The sequence below is a fragment of the Patiria miniata genome, unplaced genomic scaffold (genome assembly GCF_015706575.1).
Source record: "Patiria miniata isolate m_02_andy unplaced genomic scaffold, ASM1570657v1 HiC_scaffold_30, whole genome shotgun sequence".
In the NCBI taxonomy this organism is placed as follows: Eukaryota; Metazoa; Echinodermata; class Asteroidea; order Valvatida; family Asterinidae; genus Patiria; species Patiria miniata.
Window position 1 is genome coordinate 10,284,794 of NW_024037070.1, and position 18,866 is coordinate 10,303,659.

General features: G+C 38.6%; 2 protein-coding genes across 5 annotated transcripts in view; one reads left to right on the forward strand and one right to left on the reverse strand.

Moving 5' to 3' along the window:
• Positions 1-232: 232 nt before the first annotated feature.
• On the forward strand, positions 233-3,957 carry LOC119739148 (Bardet-Biedl syndrome 10 protein homolog; the record flags this gene model as incomplete). Its single annotated transcript, XM_038213977.1, is given in 7 exon segments — positions 233-375; positions 378-723; positions 725-1,150; positions 1,152-1,554; positions 1,557-1,748; positions 1,750-1,921; positions 1,924-3,957. Coding segments are annotated over 7 exon segments (1,774 nt in total), but the record flags the coding sequence as incomplete, so codon positions are not given.
• The window catches only part of LOC119739149 (CMP-N-acetylneuraminate-beta-galactosamide-alpha-2,3-sialyltransferase 2-like), a 20,770-nt gene continuing 5,044 nt past the window's right edge, over positions 3,141-18,866 (reverse strand). Inside the window, exons 2-9 of one of the 4 annotated variants that reach the window (XM_038213981.1) lie at positions 14,068-14,152; positions 13,586-13,674; positions 12,008-12,512; positions 10,778-10,968; positions 9,741-9,920; positions 9,051-9,096; positions 8,106-8,225; positions 7,438-7,620 (exon numbers count right to left, since the gene is read on the reverse strand). In XM_038213981.1, coding sequence (XP_038069909.1) covers positions 7,438-7,620; positions 8,106-8,225; positions 9,051-9,096; positions 9,741-9,920; positions 10,778-10,968; positions 12,008-12,346 — 1,059 coding nt within the window. In that variant the 5' untranslated portion in view covers positions 12,347-12,512; positions 13,586-13,674; positions 14,068-14,152. Of the gene's footprint in view, positions 7,621-8,105; positions 8,226-9,050; positions 9,097-9,740; positions 9,921-10,777; positions 10,969-12,007; positions 12,513-13,585; positions 13,681-14,067; positions 14,153-18,866 lie in introns of those variants that run through there. The other 3 variants (XM_038213979.1, XM_038213980.1, XM_038213978.1) reach the window with 3 other exon arrangements.

The window sequence follows — 18,866 nt, forward strand, 5'->3', positions numbered from 1 at the left end:
GTCGGGCTAATACTCAAGCTACATCCAGTGCACACATTTTAAAGCAAAACTTCCAATTCCTGTTTCAATTATTTATATTACAATGTTTATCAGCTGCAGAGGGTCAGGAATTGCCAGCTAAACCTTTGACTGCCGTGACGATATGCGAGACTATAGAGGGCCTCTTGAGGGATTCCATCGTCCCAATGCACTTCACACCATGCTGACCTCACCGTCAGGCAGAGTGGTGATAAACTGGAGACGGCCTCACCATCTTGACTTCCTTGCATTTGTCTCATCCAATAGCAAGATGGATCCTGCAGCATGTCAAGAGTCATCACGATGTCACGGGAGACAATTCCAAATCGTTTGTGCTGATCGTTACGGAACTACTGCGCAGTTGCAGGATGCAGTTTCACTGAAAAGCACAAGCTCGGATTCTTCCAGTAAGCAAGACCTGATTGCAGTCAGTCAAGCTCTGGAGACCATCCATTCCGAGATCTTTCCTGAGGTGGTTCTACCAGAGCTACGGAGACATTGTGTGTGCTTGGATCTGGTTGAAGAAAAGAGAGGAGATTTGAGAAGCATGAGCAGGAAGATTGTGAGAACTTCTCTCGGTGGGAAGTTTACTATGCACGCAACTAATCATGTGGCTGAGCTGATTGTTGAATTGGTCTGCGGCAGTTGTCAAGATGTTGGCAATCTCGCCGAAACCATGCAGGGGCTGATCAACGACTATGACGTGGTGCCTGGAGGTTCCTAACCAACCCGTCAGTAAATCCAAACTTCTGGATGGCGTAGTGCTCACACGAAACTTCGCCTTCCAGTCAGACGATCTTGATACACTGACCACTGTGCCATTTGTCATTCTCAGTTGCTCCCTTGACAAGTGGACCCCTGATGTCCGTTCAACCTTGGCAGCAAAAAGTACCAGAGACTTGACAATGTTCCTTGAGTTGGGAACATCTCGGACTCAGTCCCTAATTGAACATCTCAAGGAGTGTGGGGTGATGCTTGTTCTTTCATCTGAACTTCTCTCAGATGCAACGCTGTCCTTCTGCAGAGCTGCCAGAATTTCCGCTGTTCACATGATCCCAGAAGAAGAATTGAGCCGGCTTGCACGGCTGACAAAAACCGACATAGTTTACGATTCTACTGACATCGTGAGATCCACTAAAAATAGGCAGTGCTACATTTTGTGGATCTGTAATGGTTGGACAAAACATTGGTGTTCATCTAGGGTTCAATGATGAGAGAGTACGCACAAAGCAACTGGTACTCTGTGCACCAACTCAAGGCATATGCAGGCAGTGGTTCATGGCAGTACTCAATGCACTCAAGACTCTGCGTATGTGGTTGGAAACCAGCTTTGTTGCCGCCGTACCTATGAGAGATGGAGACAACATCAATAAGACCTCAAGTAGGAAATCTAATGCCAATACCGTGCAATGTGAGTGTGTAGAAAGCTTGGACCAATCCAGTGCCAGACGTTGCGGTTCCGCTATGCAAGATACAACTGGGGCTCCTGATGCACCTATTTTGGAATCAGATCTCAGTCCAACAATAACACTAACAGCCGGCAAAAAACTGAAATGTGTAAGCCGCAAGGAATTTGTATCCCTGGAGGAGGGTGTACTGAGTTCCTGTTACACAGAATATTGTCTCGTGGTCACGATAGAGATTGGAACCTGAAGAGTCCTGCCTTCCGCACAGCTATCGGTATTCTCCGGGATGCAGCACTCTGCATACCCAGAACCCTACACAGGAATTTCATTCTCTCCAAAGAGTAGGAAGTCATCCTTCTTAGAGATTGTTTCCAAAGTGCGACACTGCAATGCTCTTATCAGTGTCAATGGCAGGACGGGAGCTCTGTGTGATAACAGTGACGCTGGTGTTTGGGAAGCCATGTCCGCTAGGTACATGTTGTGGATTGATGCTATCAAACAGTTCAAGACCTCTTAAGGATTGACATGATTGTAGGCATTAAAGCAGTACAAGAAGATCATTCTAACACACACGATGAAGACTCGGATTGAACACGGCCCAATTTTGTGGAATTGCTTCACACTTAAAAGAAATCTGAGCCATCTTTGGCAAAAAATTTAATGGAATTCCTGTTGTGATTTTAAGGCAAATGCTGCTGCCAACTTTTGCTTATTATGGTGTCAGCCTAACGCCCATAACAACTTAGTTAGTCCGACAGCTAAAAGTTGTGCATTTGAAAACAACACGAAATTGGCAGTTGTATACTTAAAGTATTCTTAAGATGAATTAACCAAATGTAACTACAGTGTATATACTTGGGGAAAAAATGCACTAGACCACAGAATTTATTTCAACATAGTAACTCTTTTATTTCAACAACAATAAATGAGGTGCTTGTGTTAGGTGCACGTGTGCTGAGATATAACAGATATAAACATTAAAAGTTACTGTTTTTCAAAGACTCTTATACTTTGGTTTTGCAGAAAGTACTGCTAAAAGGAGGGTTTTGGGCTTTGAATGGGTGGACAAAAGAAGGCCATATATCTTGCCTCTTTGAGAAGTACGTAGAACACTACTCAATGAAATACATACATAGACCTATTTTTCATAGTGTTGGGTATTTGTGTTCTCATACTATGATGTCCACAAATGCAGCCCCTCTAACAAGTCAAACAATCCCAAAACCTTCATATTTGTAAGTATACACATGTAGATATTGTAAAAAGATGTCCAATTGTTTTGTTTCTACAAAGACGCAGAACAATTCAGCACACGGTCATATACAATCCTCAGTAAATGTGAATCTTATTTTTTGTTGACCATTTTGTAAAACACAAGGCGTGTAAAAGATTAATCCTGATGAAGTCTTCTCTGCATTATGTCAATTATGCTTTTGAAAATTGGGAGTCCAAACTAATTGGAGGAAGATGATTTCTAAGGAAAATATACAGATCTTGCAATATTATTTCTGTCAAAAGATTTCATATTCAGTATTGGATAGTTTAACTGGTTTGCATTTTGCAGTACTGAGTTTTAGACAAATGCCTTGATAATTTGAAACCAAAGCAAATTGTTTCATAGAATTCCATGGACATGTAGTTGAACTTGGTGGATTGTTGTTGGACGTGAAGATTCATTTTACACACAGCCAAATTCAACATACAAATGTAGGTGCATTTTGAAAAGTTAGGAGTTTGCTTCATACAGTCAACATCCTCTTTAAACTTACAGTCACAGTATCAAATACTAATTACATAGTGCAACAAATTAATATTCATAACATATGTAAATCTAAATAATCTTTCAATTCACATGGAACAAACTGTTAAATAATTCCAAGTACTATTTATACAAATACTTTGGTGCAACTTATAGTAGCACATTAATCAGCACACTTTTAATTTCATGAAGTTGGTTCAACATAAAACACATAACAATCACTTCAAGGAAATGGCCTGATATTTCATCCTCAGCAAGGACTTCTTCAGAGGCAAAAAAAATCTTCCAAGAAATGAGAGGAAATGTTTTAAACTTAATCCCCTAGAAGGTACTGCTTCCCTTAACCCCCCCCCCCCCCCCCCCCCGACAGGTTTTCTCCGGGCACCCTGGCAATTGCAACAAAATGCAACTTGGCTGAAATAAGAACCCTGCTATAAAAAATGCAACAAATTGCAACAGTGGATTCTGTTGCATTGTGCAGTGAACCCAGTGCATATCAGCCTTGGCACCAAGCAGTTGCCCAAATGTTTGCGTTATTATTTGTTTGAGCCTGTTTGGGGCTTTTTTGCCTCATTTCACATCTTTTTTCCTGTGTTTGCACAAGTTTCCTGGTTTTTTTTTCATTGAAATTCATTCTCATGCCTGATTGAGTCTATGTGTGATGGCATGTATGGGTCACCATACAATGAAGGATGAGATTGTCAATTTAATATAAAGTCTGAAAGTGGAATGAAAGGGCCTGCTCTTTTCATACTGATAATGTCTTTCCTCGGATTCAAAAAGTCTGATTTCCGTCGAAAGTCTGAAAAATCTCATGCCTGTACAATGCTTTCAGGCACGGTAATTGTGTATGTCAATTACAGGGGCAAAATTGCTGTTATCGTAAACAGTATGTTGGTTAACAATGAAAATCAAAACAAAATCAAACTATAAACTTAAATATTACATTTGCATAACAATACATACAGTACATACAATTGTATTAAATAAATTTCAACTGTAAAAAAACCTCTCAATATCAAAACTTAAATCCATTGCACATTAAACTTCTGTATAACGCCTAAATTGGATGGGATGTACATACTAAACATTGAAAACATTATACAATAATATTATAGTGCAAATATGATTCGGTGAAAAACAGAAGGAAAAAAAAGCACTTTCTCACCAGTATGGGAAAAGCTGGTAAGATCATGAAATTGGTTCAGCACACAGATTGTTTGAGCACAAAAGAGTTTTTCATACATGAACTTCTAAACTTATTAACAGCAAAAACATTATGTGAATATGTTCCAACTTAGTGACTGGTAGCTTGGCTTATTTCTGCTTAGCATATAAATCTGGTAAGTGACAAAAACTACAAGACAAGTCACTCAGTTCTGTACAGTACTGATTTACCTGAACAGTTTCAAAATTATCGAGTTTTACATTCAAAGTTCTGTTATGGCTGATATAACTGCTTTCCAAAATGTCAGCGTTTATGGCATTAAAAACAATTCCTGAATATGACACAAACTGTTTCGGTGCAGAGGCAATATTAACCACAACTTGGCTGCCGAGATTACAACTCAGTGAAAATGATAAATCATGGAAAATTATTATGAAATAATTGACATTTTGTAAAGAGAAAGAAAAGCATATTAAACTCTCAGGATTCAGCACAGCAGATGTGCATAAAAACACCAACATCACAATGACCAAATGTCTTCATGAGAAACAGAGTCAACTGACTAACACATCTTAGAAACAGCCTATTATAAATAATTAGCAGAGCTACAGTACATAGAGTCCAAATTTATATTGAAGCTGGAAAATGCAAAATTATCTCACATGAGGTGGCTTAAATGCTTAACGGTGGAACGTAAACAAAATACAACAACGGATAACTGTTTTTCACCCTGTACAAACAAAAGACCCTGGAGCACTAGAAAACATGTCAGCCGCAATTTGTTCAAATGTTTTTTTTTTGTTCATAAACTGCATGACTTTAAAACATGAACTTTAATACTGAACAGTTTCACAACTCATCTGAAGTCCAACAAACGGATGACCAATTAAAATCATAATTACCCTGAAATTGTCAACTGGGAAAAGCACTTGGCCTCACAGGAGAGGATTAACAATTGTACAAATTGAAATGAAGTGAACAACTTAAATACTGGAATTGAAATATTCATACAATCTGTACTTTCAACAAGAACTTTTAGTTCTTGCAGCACAAAAAAATCATAAAACCTTTGATTTTGGATTCAGCTTATGGCAAGAATTGAGCAATACTTTAGAAACTGAAGCTTACAATTTTGAAAAATGAGTTTAGCACAAGATTGTGTTTTTTGCTTCATACAATAGCACGTGTGGAGTTTAACTTTTTTTAGGGATACTTTAAAGACAGATCGTCTTATTGACAAGGACTGTTTTCTCATGAACTTCTCTTGGAAATTTATGCCCACTTGAAAAGTATGATGTCACCATGGTGAAAAATAAGCTCTGTGTTAACACATTTTTTGAGCATCTTCAAAATGTTGCCTTTAGTGGCAATTTACTTCTACAGTACTGTTTAGACATATATGTACATGTATACATGGTATATGGATCACAAATTGTAATAAACTGAAGAAAAAATTGTCTCCACATTTTTTTTGTTTTTTTGTTTGGTTGTATCTCCATTTGAATGGTTTCAACAGAACATAAAACATTTGCAAGTTGCAAAAGCATTACACAAATATTGCAATAGAATGTTCACATTCTGGTGTTTTCACATTCTCACAGCTTCTGAGATGTCATTGGTTGCTATGGTTGACAACGCTTCATTTCCTGTAGTCTGATTGGTCAGGATCCAAAGTAAGCATTGACGTGGCATGCAGTACCCAAGTGCATGGACATGAATATTTAAATTAAGCTGACCCTGTGTCAGAGTTCATTACGGCAAGAATCTGCCTTGACATACTGGACTGGCTGTTCTCTGACTTCAAATCTACCATGGATTTGAAGATTTGCAAACGAACAACAAATGGCAATTTTCAAAAGAAAAATGAACCTCAGAAAAAGTGCCAACTGCAGCAGTGTGTCGGTGTTCACTATGAATATTAACCTCAGAACTTCTAGGTTCAAAAAAACTTTTGCGAATAATTTACAGTCTGCAATGTGAAATTCCGAATAAAGTACAAGTTCATATTTTTCTGAAAGCTTTGGCTTCATTTGTGACCGATATTTCAAACCTATGGGTTGCTTCTTTTTGGTATAAATTCAGTACTTTTAACAATGGAATGCATCTAGGATTAATGTTTGGCACGGGCAGGCGAAACTGTTAGCTGTTCAATAACAGGGAAAACAATTTTCTCTCAGAGTCGTTGTTGAATTTGATTCCGATGTGTATCTTTGAATCATGCTGCCACTATTTTGTTGGGGTACAGGTGAGGTTCTCTTTTTTTTTAGGAGGGAGCATTTTTGGGGGTAAGGAAACAGTTACTTATTTATGAGAATTTGATTTTGGTAAATTTCTTTGTCTCTTAAATTACTTCAGTGAAAGAAAACTGCATCAACTAACTGAGCATGGGAAACCTACCAGGCTCACCACCAAAAAAAGGACAAAATTTCACTTAATAACATCAAATCGTCGGTCGAACCTCGAAGTGACGTATCATGTGTACAAAGTCCATAGACGATACGTCACTTCGTGGTGGCCCGACAAAATTGATGTGAACATATTGTTCATTAAAAAAACAAAATCCTGTGAAAAGCTCCCATATGAACCGCACCTGTGAGGTTCCTTGGAACATCAAGTTCTATAATGGGTTGATCAAGTAGAGGCGCCAGACTAATTTGGACCCTGGCTTTCGTTTTCATCCACATGTATATTCTCAATAGGCCTATTGGGTATTACGGCAGGATTCCACACAAATTTCCTGAAAACTTCCTGGAATGAAGTTAAGTGTTTGTGAACAATGTCGATAACTTCAACACAGGAAAATTCCAGGGGAAATGTTCAGAATCCAGCAACTAGTACCTGATACGATTGGGCCTATTGCGGACAAACTTGTTTGCAACTTGTCTTGGATATTTGAGAAGACTGCCGTAGCCAACTAAATCAGATGTGACCTTAGTTACAGTGTAACCTCCCTGCATGAACACTTGTGTTGTCTGGAGTCCCGTCTCCTCTCACCCCACCCTAGCTCTATCCTCCCCTAAAGAAGGTTTTTGTGTCAAGTCTCCTGACTACAAGCTGGATACACTTGCCAATATTTGTTTTTCCGATCATCTGACCCCCGGATATATCTTGATCTTGCCGGCTTTTTGGAGGCTGTCCATGATAGACTGTTCATAGTTACTGTCGTGTACGCCCGTCTTCTTGAAGAAGGAGTTGTGAGTTCCGTCGTCTTTCTTCCAGTAGTGATCCCAGTTTCCCAGCTTGTTGGCTCCGTAGCCAAACAGGTTAACCTTGAAGGGAAAAGGGGTTAAAACAAAAAAACTCATTAACAGTGACGACAACAGTGTAAAAAATAAATTCCACCTAAAAAATTTAACTCGCATAATTTACCTAAAATTACCAATAAATGGGGGAACCTTTCAACAAACAGAAATATCAGAAATAATTTGAAGAAAACCTTTAGTCCACTGATTTTTTACGACTCATCTGCAAAGAAAACTCTTACAACAAAATGAAGACTGACAAAATATACTAATTTGCAAAATGCATCATTTTCAAATAAAATGTTCATATCGGTACTCAGCATCCAAGAGGATAAATGCATCTATATTATTACACAAGCTTGCAGAAATCTGAATTTTGTAAATTTGATTTCTTTTAAGAAATTCATACCATTTAACAACAAACAAAGCCCCTTTTAAGAGTATTTGACGTCAACTTCAACATTTGTTTAGGTTTCAAAGCCTTTATTCTACGATGACTTTCTCTGGCATACCTCGTCACATATCTGCAAGGCAAAGAACATCGCTAGGTGACCAGTTGACGGGTACCGGCCATGTTTCTGTGTCCATTCAGTGTGAACGTGATGCATAAGGGCTGGATTGTAGATCATCACCTGAAGACAATAAAACAACCAAATGAAAGAGAACATTTACTTTCACTTCATCTACATCCTTAAGGCCAAGTAAAAAAAAAACATGTTTAGCGTCCTGCTTTTTGAAAAAAAAGAAGGAGACCCTTTTTTTTTTCCCTTCCAAAATGGCCGCCCGACCGGGCTATTTTTCAAGATGGCTGCCAGCTTTTTTTTTTTAATGGCCGCCACTTGGACTCAGGAATGACAGCTTAATATGGGCTAGATGCAACAGACAAAGACGCCAGAATGTCACTGTTTAAAATCTATCTTTTTGTGTGTGTTAAAAAAAAAAAAAGGCGGCCTCCAAAAAGGAAGCCTTTTTTTTTATATTTGGCCTAACCTTTCAAAGCATTACAATATCTATTTATTTGTTGGATGTATTTGGTGTGAACAGCGTACATAACCTTTTCTTCCAACTAAAGTAATCTGTTGCACATGTATCAGCAACAGTGATGAGAAAAACCTATGTTACCTTATTATGTCAGTGAATTTTTGATTGAATGCTTTTACATGAAATTTGAAGAGTAAGGACTTTATCAAAGGGTCATTCAAATGTAATGTAACAGAAGTCTCAAGACTCAGAAATTATTTTACAGCTTTGAAGAGTCACTGGTTCTTAAAGAAGTAAAGTTGAGGAAAAATAGGGCACTAAAATATTTGACTGTCATAAAATAGTGTGAACAGGATGCATAATTTAGAAAAATATTGGAACAAGACAATTTCCGAATAATAATAACATGAATTCCAGCCAAAAATTCAGACATCACATCAAAAGATTTAACAAATGTCAAATAACTGATAACATACCTTGCTTCTAGTTACATTTATCTTTTTCATGACTGCCGTGTATGTTCTACAAAGGAAAAAAAAGAGCTAATTTGTTATGGATGTTTTTTCCTAGTTTGAAGTACATTTAAGACTCAACCCTGAACATCACCACTTCATGTCTTTTGATGAGAAATATCTAATTAATTAAAAAAAAAAAAACAATGTTCTCCCTTTTTTTCATTTAAGCAGTGTCCTTAAAAGACCGTCTGATTGGGAAGTCAGGTAGCCGCAATGGTTCATTCTTCCTTCCATCTTTGAGGCCAGGGTTCGATTCCCCTCCCAGGCCAACTGTAGATTGGGTTTTTAGTCCCTACATGATTCCATGGGTTTCTCTCTAATCTCTATGATACATATCTAGGTTTTTTTCCCGCCGCCTCTGAAACTGAGCTTACCTCAATTTCACAAGCAGAAAATGGTGCTAACCTGAAGCACTACATGTATATGGCGTAGATGTGCCAACGGTTGTATGCGCACAGAGATTTCAATTGTTACGTCACCAATTTAAGCAGCTTTTTGCTCTGAGGTATGCTTGCCTTTGGTGTGCTTAGAACTGCTTACTGCTTACAGTCTGCAACATATGGTATCATACACAGTCACGGTTTTGACTACAAGAAATCTAAACACGATCTTTACAGCCACCCCCCTCCCCTCTCCCCAGTCTCCATGTACCTCTTAATGCTGCCATTGGTCAGTGCACTGGTCAGCCAGGCAATGTCCAGCAGCTTAAAGTCCATCAGGACAAAGTTCACATCGTGGCCAGGATTCAGGAAACTCTCTGGGTACATGAAATGGTGCGTTTCTTTGCTGCCGACATCAGTCATGAAGCCCACAGTAGGGGCCTTGTTAATTCTGTGGGTTTGTTTTGGAAAAGAGCAAAGTAAAGATGCTTTTTACAAAGATGATGGTCGAGCCACATAAACTGCTGAGTGCATTTTTATTGTACATGGGCTTGGTGATGTCCCATTTATCTATAAAGAATATACTGTGTGGTACTTATTTATACCGCTTTTTGACCAAAGGTGGAGTAAAGTGTCTTGCCCAAGGACACAAACGCCATGTTTCTCGTCAGGGTTTGAACCTACATGTACGTACCATGGCACAGGGGTCAAACACCATAACCATTGCACCATGGCGCTCAAACATGCCATTTGAGTTTGGCAAAGTGTTGGGCAACGTTTGCAAGTGGAAATTCCAATGGGGGAGGATTCCTCTACAGCAATTATGTTAGCAAAATCATGTAATATCAAATAGATTCAATATGTTGAAATAATCGGATGGCGGATACTGTGGTACAGTTGGAATTAAGCCTAAGAAACTAATCCGTGTGGTATTTTGAGACTAATGTGTCCTGTATGCTAAAAAGTGTCCAAATATTTGGAGAAAAAATATTGATACATTTCTTGAATAACTATGGAAAGTTGTGTTTTCAAAAAACACCCACATTCTTCCTTATTCACAGATTGCAGTCAATAGCTGTAGTAATAATTCGGCTTTATTCCTACAGTACACGTAAAACATGACCTTTTGTATTAGTATACTTGGAGACTTTGAAAAAAAGTGGACTATAACACTGCTACTTGTTCTACTCATTCTAAACTTGATAAACAATCACACACTGTAGCTCAAGGCTTTGTTTGTGTCTCTGGAGACCCTTAATCCTCGCCAAGAAAAGATAGACAGGTCGTCAAAGATAGCACCCAACCCACCTGAAGACAAAGTCGTGAGAGTTGATCAGATGGCCGTAGTTACTGCCACGGAGGTTCCCTGAGTTGCCGACCACGGCGCAGCGCAGACAGCGCCCGACGTCCCGTATGCGATAAGGATCCTCCCCCGGGATGACACGCAGTGCCTCCCTCATTACCTCGGAGATGTTAGTGAACTTGCTGTTCTGTAACGTCTGCCGGGAGGCAAGATCACAGAGGATGAGGACAAATAGAAGATGTTTGGTACACAAGAAGGGGCAACCTCGGGGAAGATCTACATCTAAGTGACATCCTAACTTTGAGAAGTAAAGGCACTCATTCAAAACTGAAAAAAATTGCAGAAAGGCTGTGTCTTTTAAGAACTACATAATTAATATTGTACAACTTGATTACTTTTTTTTACATTTTGTGAAGAATATGTATGGATAAATAATTAAGTTTCTGAGAATTTCATGTGTCAATTAAGCTTTTTGAAAAGTGCATACAACTACCGTATGTATGTTTCTTAAGACTCACTGTTAACCATTTCAGAAATTTGTATCCAACATTTTCACATGCATGTACTCAATTGGCAGTCTTGCATGACTTGTGACATGACTTGAAGAACAAAATCGCATTCCAGTCATACCTTTTGTGCCAATACCTTTTGTGGAATAGCTAGAGTGTGGCCTAGTGGTTAGGGTTTGTGACTCATGATCAGAGGGTAAGGGGTTCAAATGTTGTGTCCTTGGGCAAGCCACTTCACCCCCACTTACTATGAATGGGTACTGGCATTAGTTTGGGAGTAACCTGCAATGGACTAGGTCCCCCCAAAAAAAGTTCTGCATCCATTTATGGTATTTGAAAATAGGTAGGTAGGTAGGGATTTTTTTTTTTTTTTTTTTTGTGTATTTTTTTTTTTTTGAGGTGTCTGCGTGTAGTCAAGGGTAAAGGTAGCAATTGATGGTTTTGGGTGTTTTTTCTCAATTTTCCCATAAAAAAATTAGGGTAGGGGCTGTCAGAATAGAGTACGTAGGGAAACCGGAAGCAGATTTTTTTTTTGTGGCCCTAGCATCCCATCCAGGGAAATCGAATTATTCTCAGACATTTCATGCCAATGAAGCCAGAGATAAAGGCCAGCCTGATGAGCCATATTGGCTATCTTGACAGATACTTGCATTTCTGGAATAAAACTCAGTACTTTTTTAAAGATAAAAAAACTTCCAACAATGATACATTTAATGTTCAACTTACTTTCCACCATAATGCAACCTCCGTTGACAGCTTCTTGTTATGTCGTGTCCACAGCGGACTCAGACTCCCGTTAAACTTTAAATCAAACCACAGCGACTCTCCCTTCAGCCACAGTCGATGGCAGCCGTCCGTCGTGTTCAGTAGACCTCGGATCTGAACGTTGGCCGGTACCGTCAGCTCCGTGGCAAAGAGATGCGTGATGGATGCCAGGGAAAAGAAACCTGGTACTTGGCCCTTGGGGTGGGCGTGACTGACCCCGCCCTCATAGAGGAAGAGGTACAGGGATAGGCACAGGAGGAGGGCGGCAGCAAAGATTGTCGGCCGGATACGAGCTCTCATCGTCCCATGAGCGAGTTGTGATTACCTCTGAATTCCAGACAGTGTTCATTGGTTCGGAATTCACACAGGATTGTGACGTCAACTCCAAATGTCAATGCGGCCAAAATATAACTGGCTCCCGTTGAAATGTGATGTGAATGCAATTCACATGTTAACCGGTGATTTCCTGTGGGGGAAACGGTATTGAATTTAAATGTCATTCAAAAGTCCAACAACAAATATTATCTACTGAAAGAGCAACATGAGATACGTGAAAGTGTTAAACATTTCTGAACGATATAAGTAATGTGCACGCAATGACATACAAATGCGCTATTGTTTTGTTAACATTGAACACAAATCAATGGTTACATGACGTAAATAGATCCAGTTAAAATTTGCTTCAGGGACATTTAAAACTTTACCAATATGACAAAAATGAACGAAGTTTGTAATCTCTACTTGTCCACAAAAGGAAACATTTTTGATACATACTGTGTGCATATGTTTTGTCGATTGGAATTCCAAATCAATACAGTAAGACTCCTTTGCTGATGTACTTTTTACTTTGGAAGCAGGGTAAAAATTGACAGATTGTAATGGAAAAAACCAAGAAACCTGCTCGGATTGAAACGCCAAGCCCATTAACATTTTGATCTGTATGTGTTTTTTTGTTTTTTTTTAACCAAATAACGGTGAAATATGATTTCACTGGAAGTTCACAATCAGCTCACAGTCCTGCCAACTTAAAGTGACAAGTGAGGTGCCGCATGCACTGCCCTCCAGGGAGATTTTTTTATAGTTTCCAGGATTCAATGACCACTGGGCCTTGACAAAAACACTCCAGAGTTGTAATGGTGACTTAAAGTGGGAGGGAACTCTCTGATCAGTCCAATGAGCAGGCTAGTCATGAACCAAGAAGATCGCTAGCAATAAATGTGGTCATAACCAGAGACTATGGAGCAAATTGGGGGATGTTCCAAAAAAACTTTTAATGTTGGTTTTGAATATCTGATTTCCACAATCCAAAAACTGAGTAGTGGAATTCAAACCGAATTAAAAAAATCTGGGTTTTTTTTTTATATCAGTACTAGTCACAAAGCAGCTTTTTAGTTCATTTCATAACTATCTCTCAAACATGAGAAACTTGCTCCACACAACTTTGTAAAGAGGCCTTTACATGTATCGATCACAAATCAATCACACATCCAGTCACATTGTACCGTAACAAGGACAAAGGAATACTGTTGTCACACTCACAGTTCATTTGAATGACTCGTCACCTGACTTGAGACTGGATAGTGTGATGGATTTTTTCTCTGGCTTTCGGCAACTTTCTACTTTCTCTTCTGATTCTAGGAAGGAAATAACCAGTTTCTTCAAGCCAACCAGGAACAGGAAGTGTAACAGGATGGCACTGGCCTTGCTAACATCTGTTATTCTCATGCATAATTGCTACAATTTGTGACATTGAGAACTTCGCAATGAAGTTTTCACTGTCATTGCACACTGTTTAATTGAATTGAAGAAATTGGTTTATAAGACCACAAATCGTGGCCCAAATTGGATGTGGTTTACAATATTTCATTAAAAATAAAAACATTAAGTAAAAGATATATTAAAAACACATGGAAATAACTGAATTAAAAGTGGAAAAGGGGCAGGAGAGAAGTATACACGATCAAACGATCCTACATGTACATGTGCCAGTACCTTTAATCTTTGACACATAACTTACTCACCTACTGCAGTTACTCCGATGGAATGCTACATGGCTGCAGGCTGTAAAGATCACGGAGCAAGGAAAACGTCCATTGTTCCAAAAATCTAACAGGAGGAAAAAGAATACATGTAGCAAGGAATTAGACACTCTCAAAAAATAAGGTGTACACAGAGGCATCTCACACAGGTGTTCATATGGCTGTTTTCTGACAAAGTTAACTGAGGAATTGTACAAGGAAAGGACATAATGGAGGGCAAAATTGGGCTTTATTCCCACTCTGTTAAGGGTGGTACCTGAGCAGTACTCTCAGCACATAAAGCAACGGATTATCATTACAGTGGCAAATCCTGTACGCCAACAAAAGAAAAAGACCCGCCACATTATAAATCCAAACAGGGTGGCAGGAACCCATGACACGATATTCTCACTCCGTTTACAGGAACTTTTCAAGAATGAAATCCTTAGCCTTAAGGGTGGGAGGGGGAGGACTCACAATGGGGGTGACTGTCGGCCAGATTTATTCCCCGTTACATACCAGGGGAGTTCTTACACCTACAATAGGTCAGATAACTCATGTGGAATTTCACCTCACAATAACAAAGACGGCTTTTTTTGGCGATCATTTCGGCTACATCCCATGTGCTGCCTCCCCCATTGCTAATGAAGACAAGAGGAGGAAGAAGGGACAGCACAAGGAAAAATCCACAGAAAAAACACCCAGCTGATCCCGCAGCTTTTGTCAACAGATTATAGTCTGGTTACAGTATATCTTTTGTTGGATTCCTCAGTTGAGATGTCTAAGTCGGGCTTTCAAGACTAAATTCACTATAAGCAGTCTTGCATCTTTTCTAAACAACAAAATTGTGTACAGTAACAGGAAATGTGCTTACAACCCAGTCCTTCTGATTTGAGGCGTGCGATAGCACCCCCACGCCATCACACACCTAAAGCTTCCTGAGAAGTGCGAATAATCGCACGCCTGAATCCCTCTGTTCCACAAACCTCAGCATACATTCATGGCATAGTTATACTTAATTATACATAATTTGTGGAAAAAAGTATGTCGATGAAGAGAATATGGCTTCACTGTAAACCAAGATGAATATTATAAAAAAAATACCGGATTGTTCAGTTCCAGTTTCAGGACCACAGAATCGCATGCCTAGAAAATCACACGCCTAGAAAAATCACATGCCTAGAAAAATCCAGGTGTGCCTTTTTCCACCAGCCTGTGATTTTCAAATCAGAAGGGGTGCAACCTGTATAAAATTTACACTGAAAAATTACATAAATACGTCATGGCAGATAGGGGATCAGGTTGGCGTAGCGGTATTTGTCTCGCCTTCCACCGCTGTGACCCGGGTTTAAATCCTGCCCGCAGCCAATATATGGATTGGGTTTTCAGTCCCTGTCTGTCTCCATGGGTTTTCCCCTAGAATATCATTCTGGGCTTTCCTGCCACCACTAAAACTGTAATTTCTTTCACAATTCTTCTACCAAGGGCCGCCACTGGAAATAAGTCGAAAGACTTTCGTGGGCTAAGCCATCCAATTGCCGACAATTCTTACCATCTACAATGTACCCAAAAATGATGAGTGTCTTGGTATGAGCAGAATGAAGCTCAATACATTTACTGATATTGGGATGACACACATACATATACATATGGTGTGAGGCTTTGCCTGTGTACACCTCCCCCCCCCCCCCCCCCCAACGTACCATACGAGATTGTCTGTCATCACCAATCAGACGACACTTGTAATTGCCAGCCCAACTGCTGTAATAGCATAATACTCTGGCAAGCATCTGTCGTACTTGGGCAATCTCAGTCTGAATACATGAAATAATTGTTCAGATATTGTGTGCATAATCAGGATGCGGATACGACTGATAATTTGACCAATCTTAACAAAGAATTTGGAGCTACATGTAATAGTCCTCATGGAAGCTCTCAAATCACGAAAAAGTGACTTTCAACAAAAGCGTAGCATTTGACAAACAATAACACCAGGCAGCTTCTACACGATCGTGGATGTTTTCATCATCATCTCCTCAAGACTGTTCATTTTTTTTAGAAAAAATTTAAAATGGTAAAACTGCTTATCGCCTATCCGACTGATGATTGAATAATCGGTGCATTCTGCACAGTCCTACGTCCTACTAGACTCTAACCACAACTTTCACTTTTGCTTTACAATGTGGAGATTTCAATGTTTTGGCAACTCAACCAGTACAAAACGACAAGCGACCCTGCTTACCTGTGATCTCCTACATAAACAAAGAAACCAACCCTCAAAATACTGTCAGCTTCCAATACTAATGCACAAGCTGAGGGTGAAGTAACGGTCAGACGTTGAACGTCTTCCAACTGTTTATTTATCTGAACAAAAATGGACGAGCTCAGTCACATTTTATACATCGTAATCTAAGTTGGTGGAGGCAGTTCATATTCTGCATGCCACAGCTCATACATACATGACGTAGCTGATTGTACTACACATGTAGTTCAGTATGTTGAGCAGGTTTTTTTTTTCACTAATGCACGTGTACAAAAAGAAACAGGGAAGTGTCTAGTAAAACATACATAGAGTACAGTGCTTGTGAATGGCAGTTCAATGTACATGTACTGACTCAAGACTGATCTTCTTATTACATCATTTATTTTAAAACCCCAATGTCAATCACCGAAATTTGAAGGAAGCTTTTTTTTAGAAACACTCCACTCATCTCAAGTCACTGATTTACAAACATATAACTTGGTCTCTATAGGACCCCAGCTTTCACACCTCCATGCTTCAACGATTCCTTTAAGTCTACTCGATTATACTCCACTCCATACTGTACAGGTAACAACAGTATTACAAAACTATGATAAAATTAGTATAAATTGTAACAAAATTATTTCAAAACTAAAACATTTTTTATGGGATTTCTTGGCAATTATGTGGTGTAACATGAACAAATCACAAGTCTATTGGTGCAAATCTGGAAAGAAAAATCAAAAAAATCTGTGAGTTCTTATACCTACCATTCACACATCCCAATGGTGACAACAAAGCTGACGTGTCTGTCACCTGTTTCAATCCATACCTTGAGTTTCCGGCTCATTAGATATCCAATTGACAACTGGACCATGAATACTAAACATGAAATACAAAGCCAAACTGCAGATGCACGTGTAACAAATGAGTGCTGTATATTGATCCGTTGGCCAATACAACAGACATCAACTCTTTTTGTTTGTCTAAAGTAAAGCCAAAAACAGTCTGAATGACTTCAGTTGGTAGCTAATTTGGAAAAGCTGTTTGCATTTTACAAGGATAATAAAATATTTTTATCTCCCTTGTTTTGTATTGTGTCCTTAAGTCACTTTGCTAATTATTGCAAAAAGCAAAATATTACCCATTTTAAAAGGGAATAATAACACATTTGCTTTTGCTGTAATTTTCAGAAATTGATGTTTTTGGGGGTTAGTATTTTATAGCAAATACTGTTACACTGACTTGTTTAAAGTTTTGAGTCCATACATGTAGATGCTGGAAAAACCAAGAAAAACAATCATGTTCTTGTATTCTGGTTCCCTGATTCAACTTAAGATGAAACAGAGCAATTTATAGACGTCGGGGAATTGTAAGGTCAGGGAACCAGTCTAGCTGGCTTGTACCCATTCATACAGGTATAATCAATTGTATACAGTTGCAAACTAAATATGGAAAATTAGGGGCAGTAGTTGAAAAAAAACCTACTTTTTTCCAAGGCTGGTCAGCCGACCATCGTTGGAAATTGATACAAAAATACCACTTTTCTTGAAAATGTCAGCACACCAGGTGCTGTGATTTTACAGGATGCTTTAGACTGTCATTCACTAACAGTCTAGTAAGTAAGTATTCCATAAAAATTTGGTAGTTTTATTTTTTGATGTTTGCAAATATTGTATATCCTTTAACTCTACAATATACCTGTTTGTTAAATTATTCTATTGTATCCATTAATATTTTGGCTATCCTGTTCCAACTTATTTAAATGAAGTACCATAAAGACTATTTGATCTGATCCCAAGCTAATTAGCCTTGCTAAAGTGAAAAATTGCAATTTCAATGACAGCATAGGCTATGTAAATTTATGCATCTTCCAAACTATAGATCAATTTAATACTTTCACTTTTTATCACCAAGTATTGATGCGCTGTGCAGATAAAGACAATTCACACTTCAGTCTGTGCAATTTGGCAATTACTCAACTTTTGTTTCAGGACTGTACCGTATTTTGAAAGCCTCATTTTAGAATGAGGTTTTATATTAATATAACGAATATTTTTTTTTATTGGTTCTTAAAGCCTATGGTACATTTCAGCTATGTTTTCCTCGGACTTTTTAGAAAAAAAGGAAATATAGTGAATTTTATTGCACATGTATAACAAACTGACAATGTTCTTGCCTTCTGACAGATGTTTTGGGTTTTATCGAAGGATTAATAGATGTTATCAAGCATTTCAACAACAGCAGATGGCAAACTGCTTAGATAAAAATACATGCAAAATGAAGCAGCAAATTATGTACATGTACAGTATGCCTTTTTTGCATTATGCATAGCATTTGTAAGTTTATAAATTGTAATTTGTATACACACATCTTTCACCCTACTAGCTTTGAAGTGTTTTTAGTCATTTTAATTATTCAGTAACAATGATGTACAAAACGTCTCTTCATTGCATCCTTTATGGAACAAAAACAAGTTTCTCAAAACATTAATGTACATGAATGTAGCTCTGTTACCGACTACAGCAACTATACTTGGGACAATACCCAGTTGAGATAT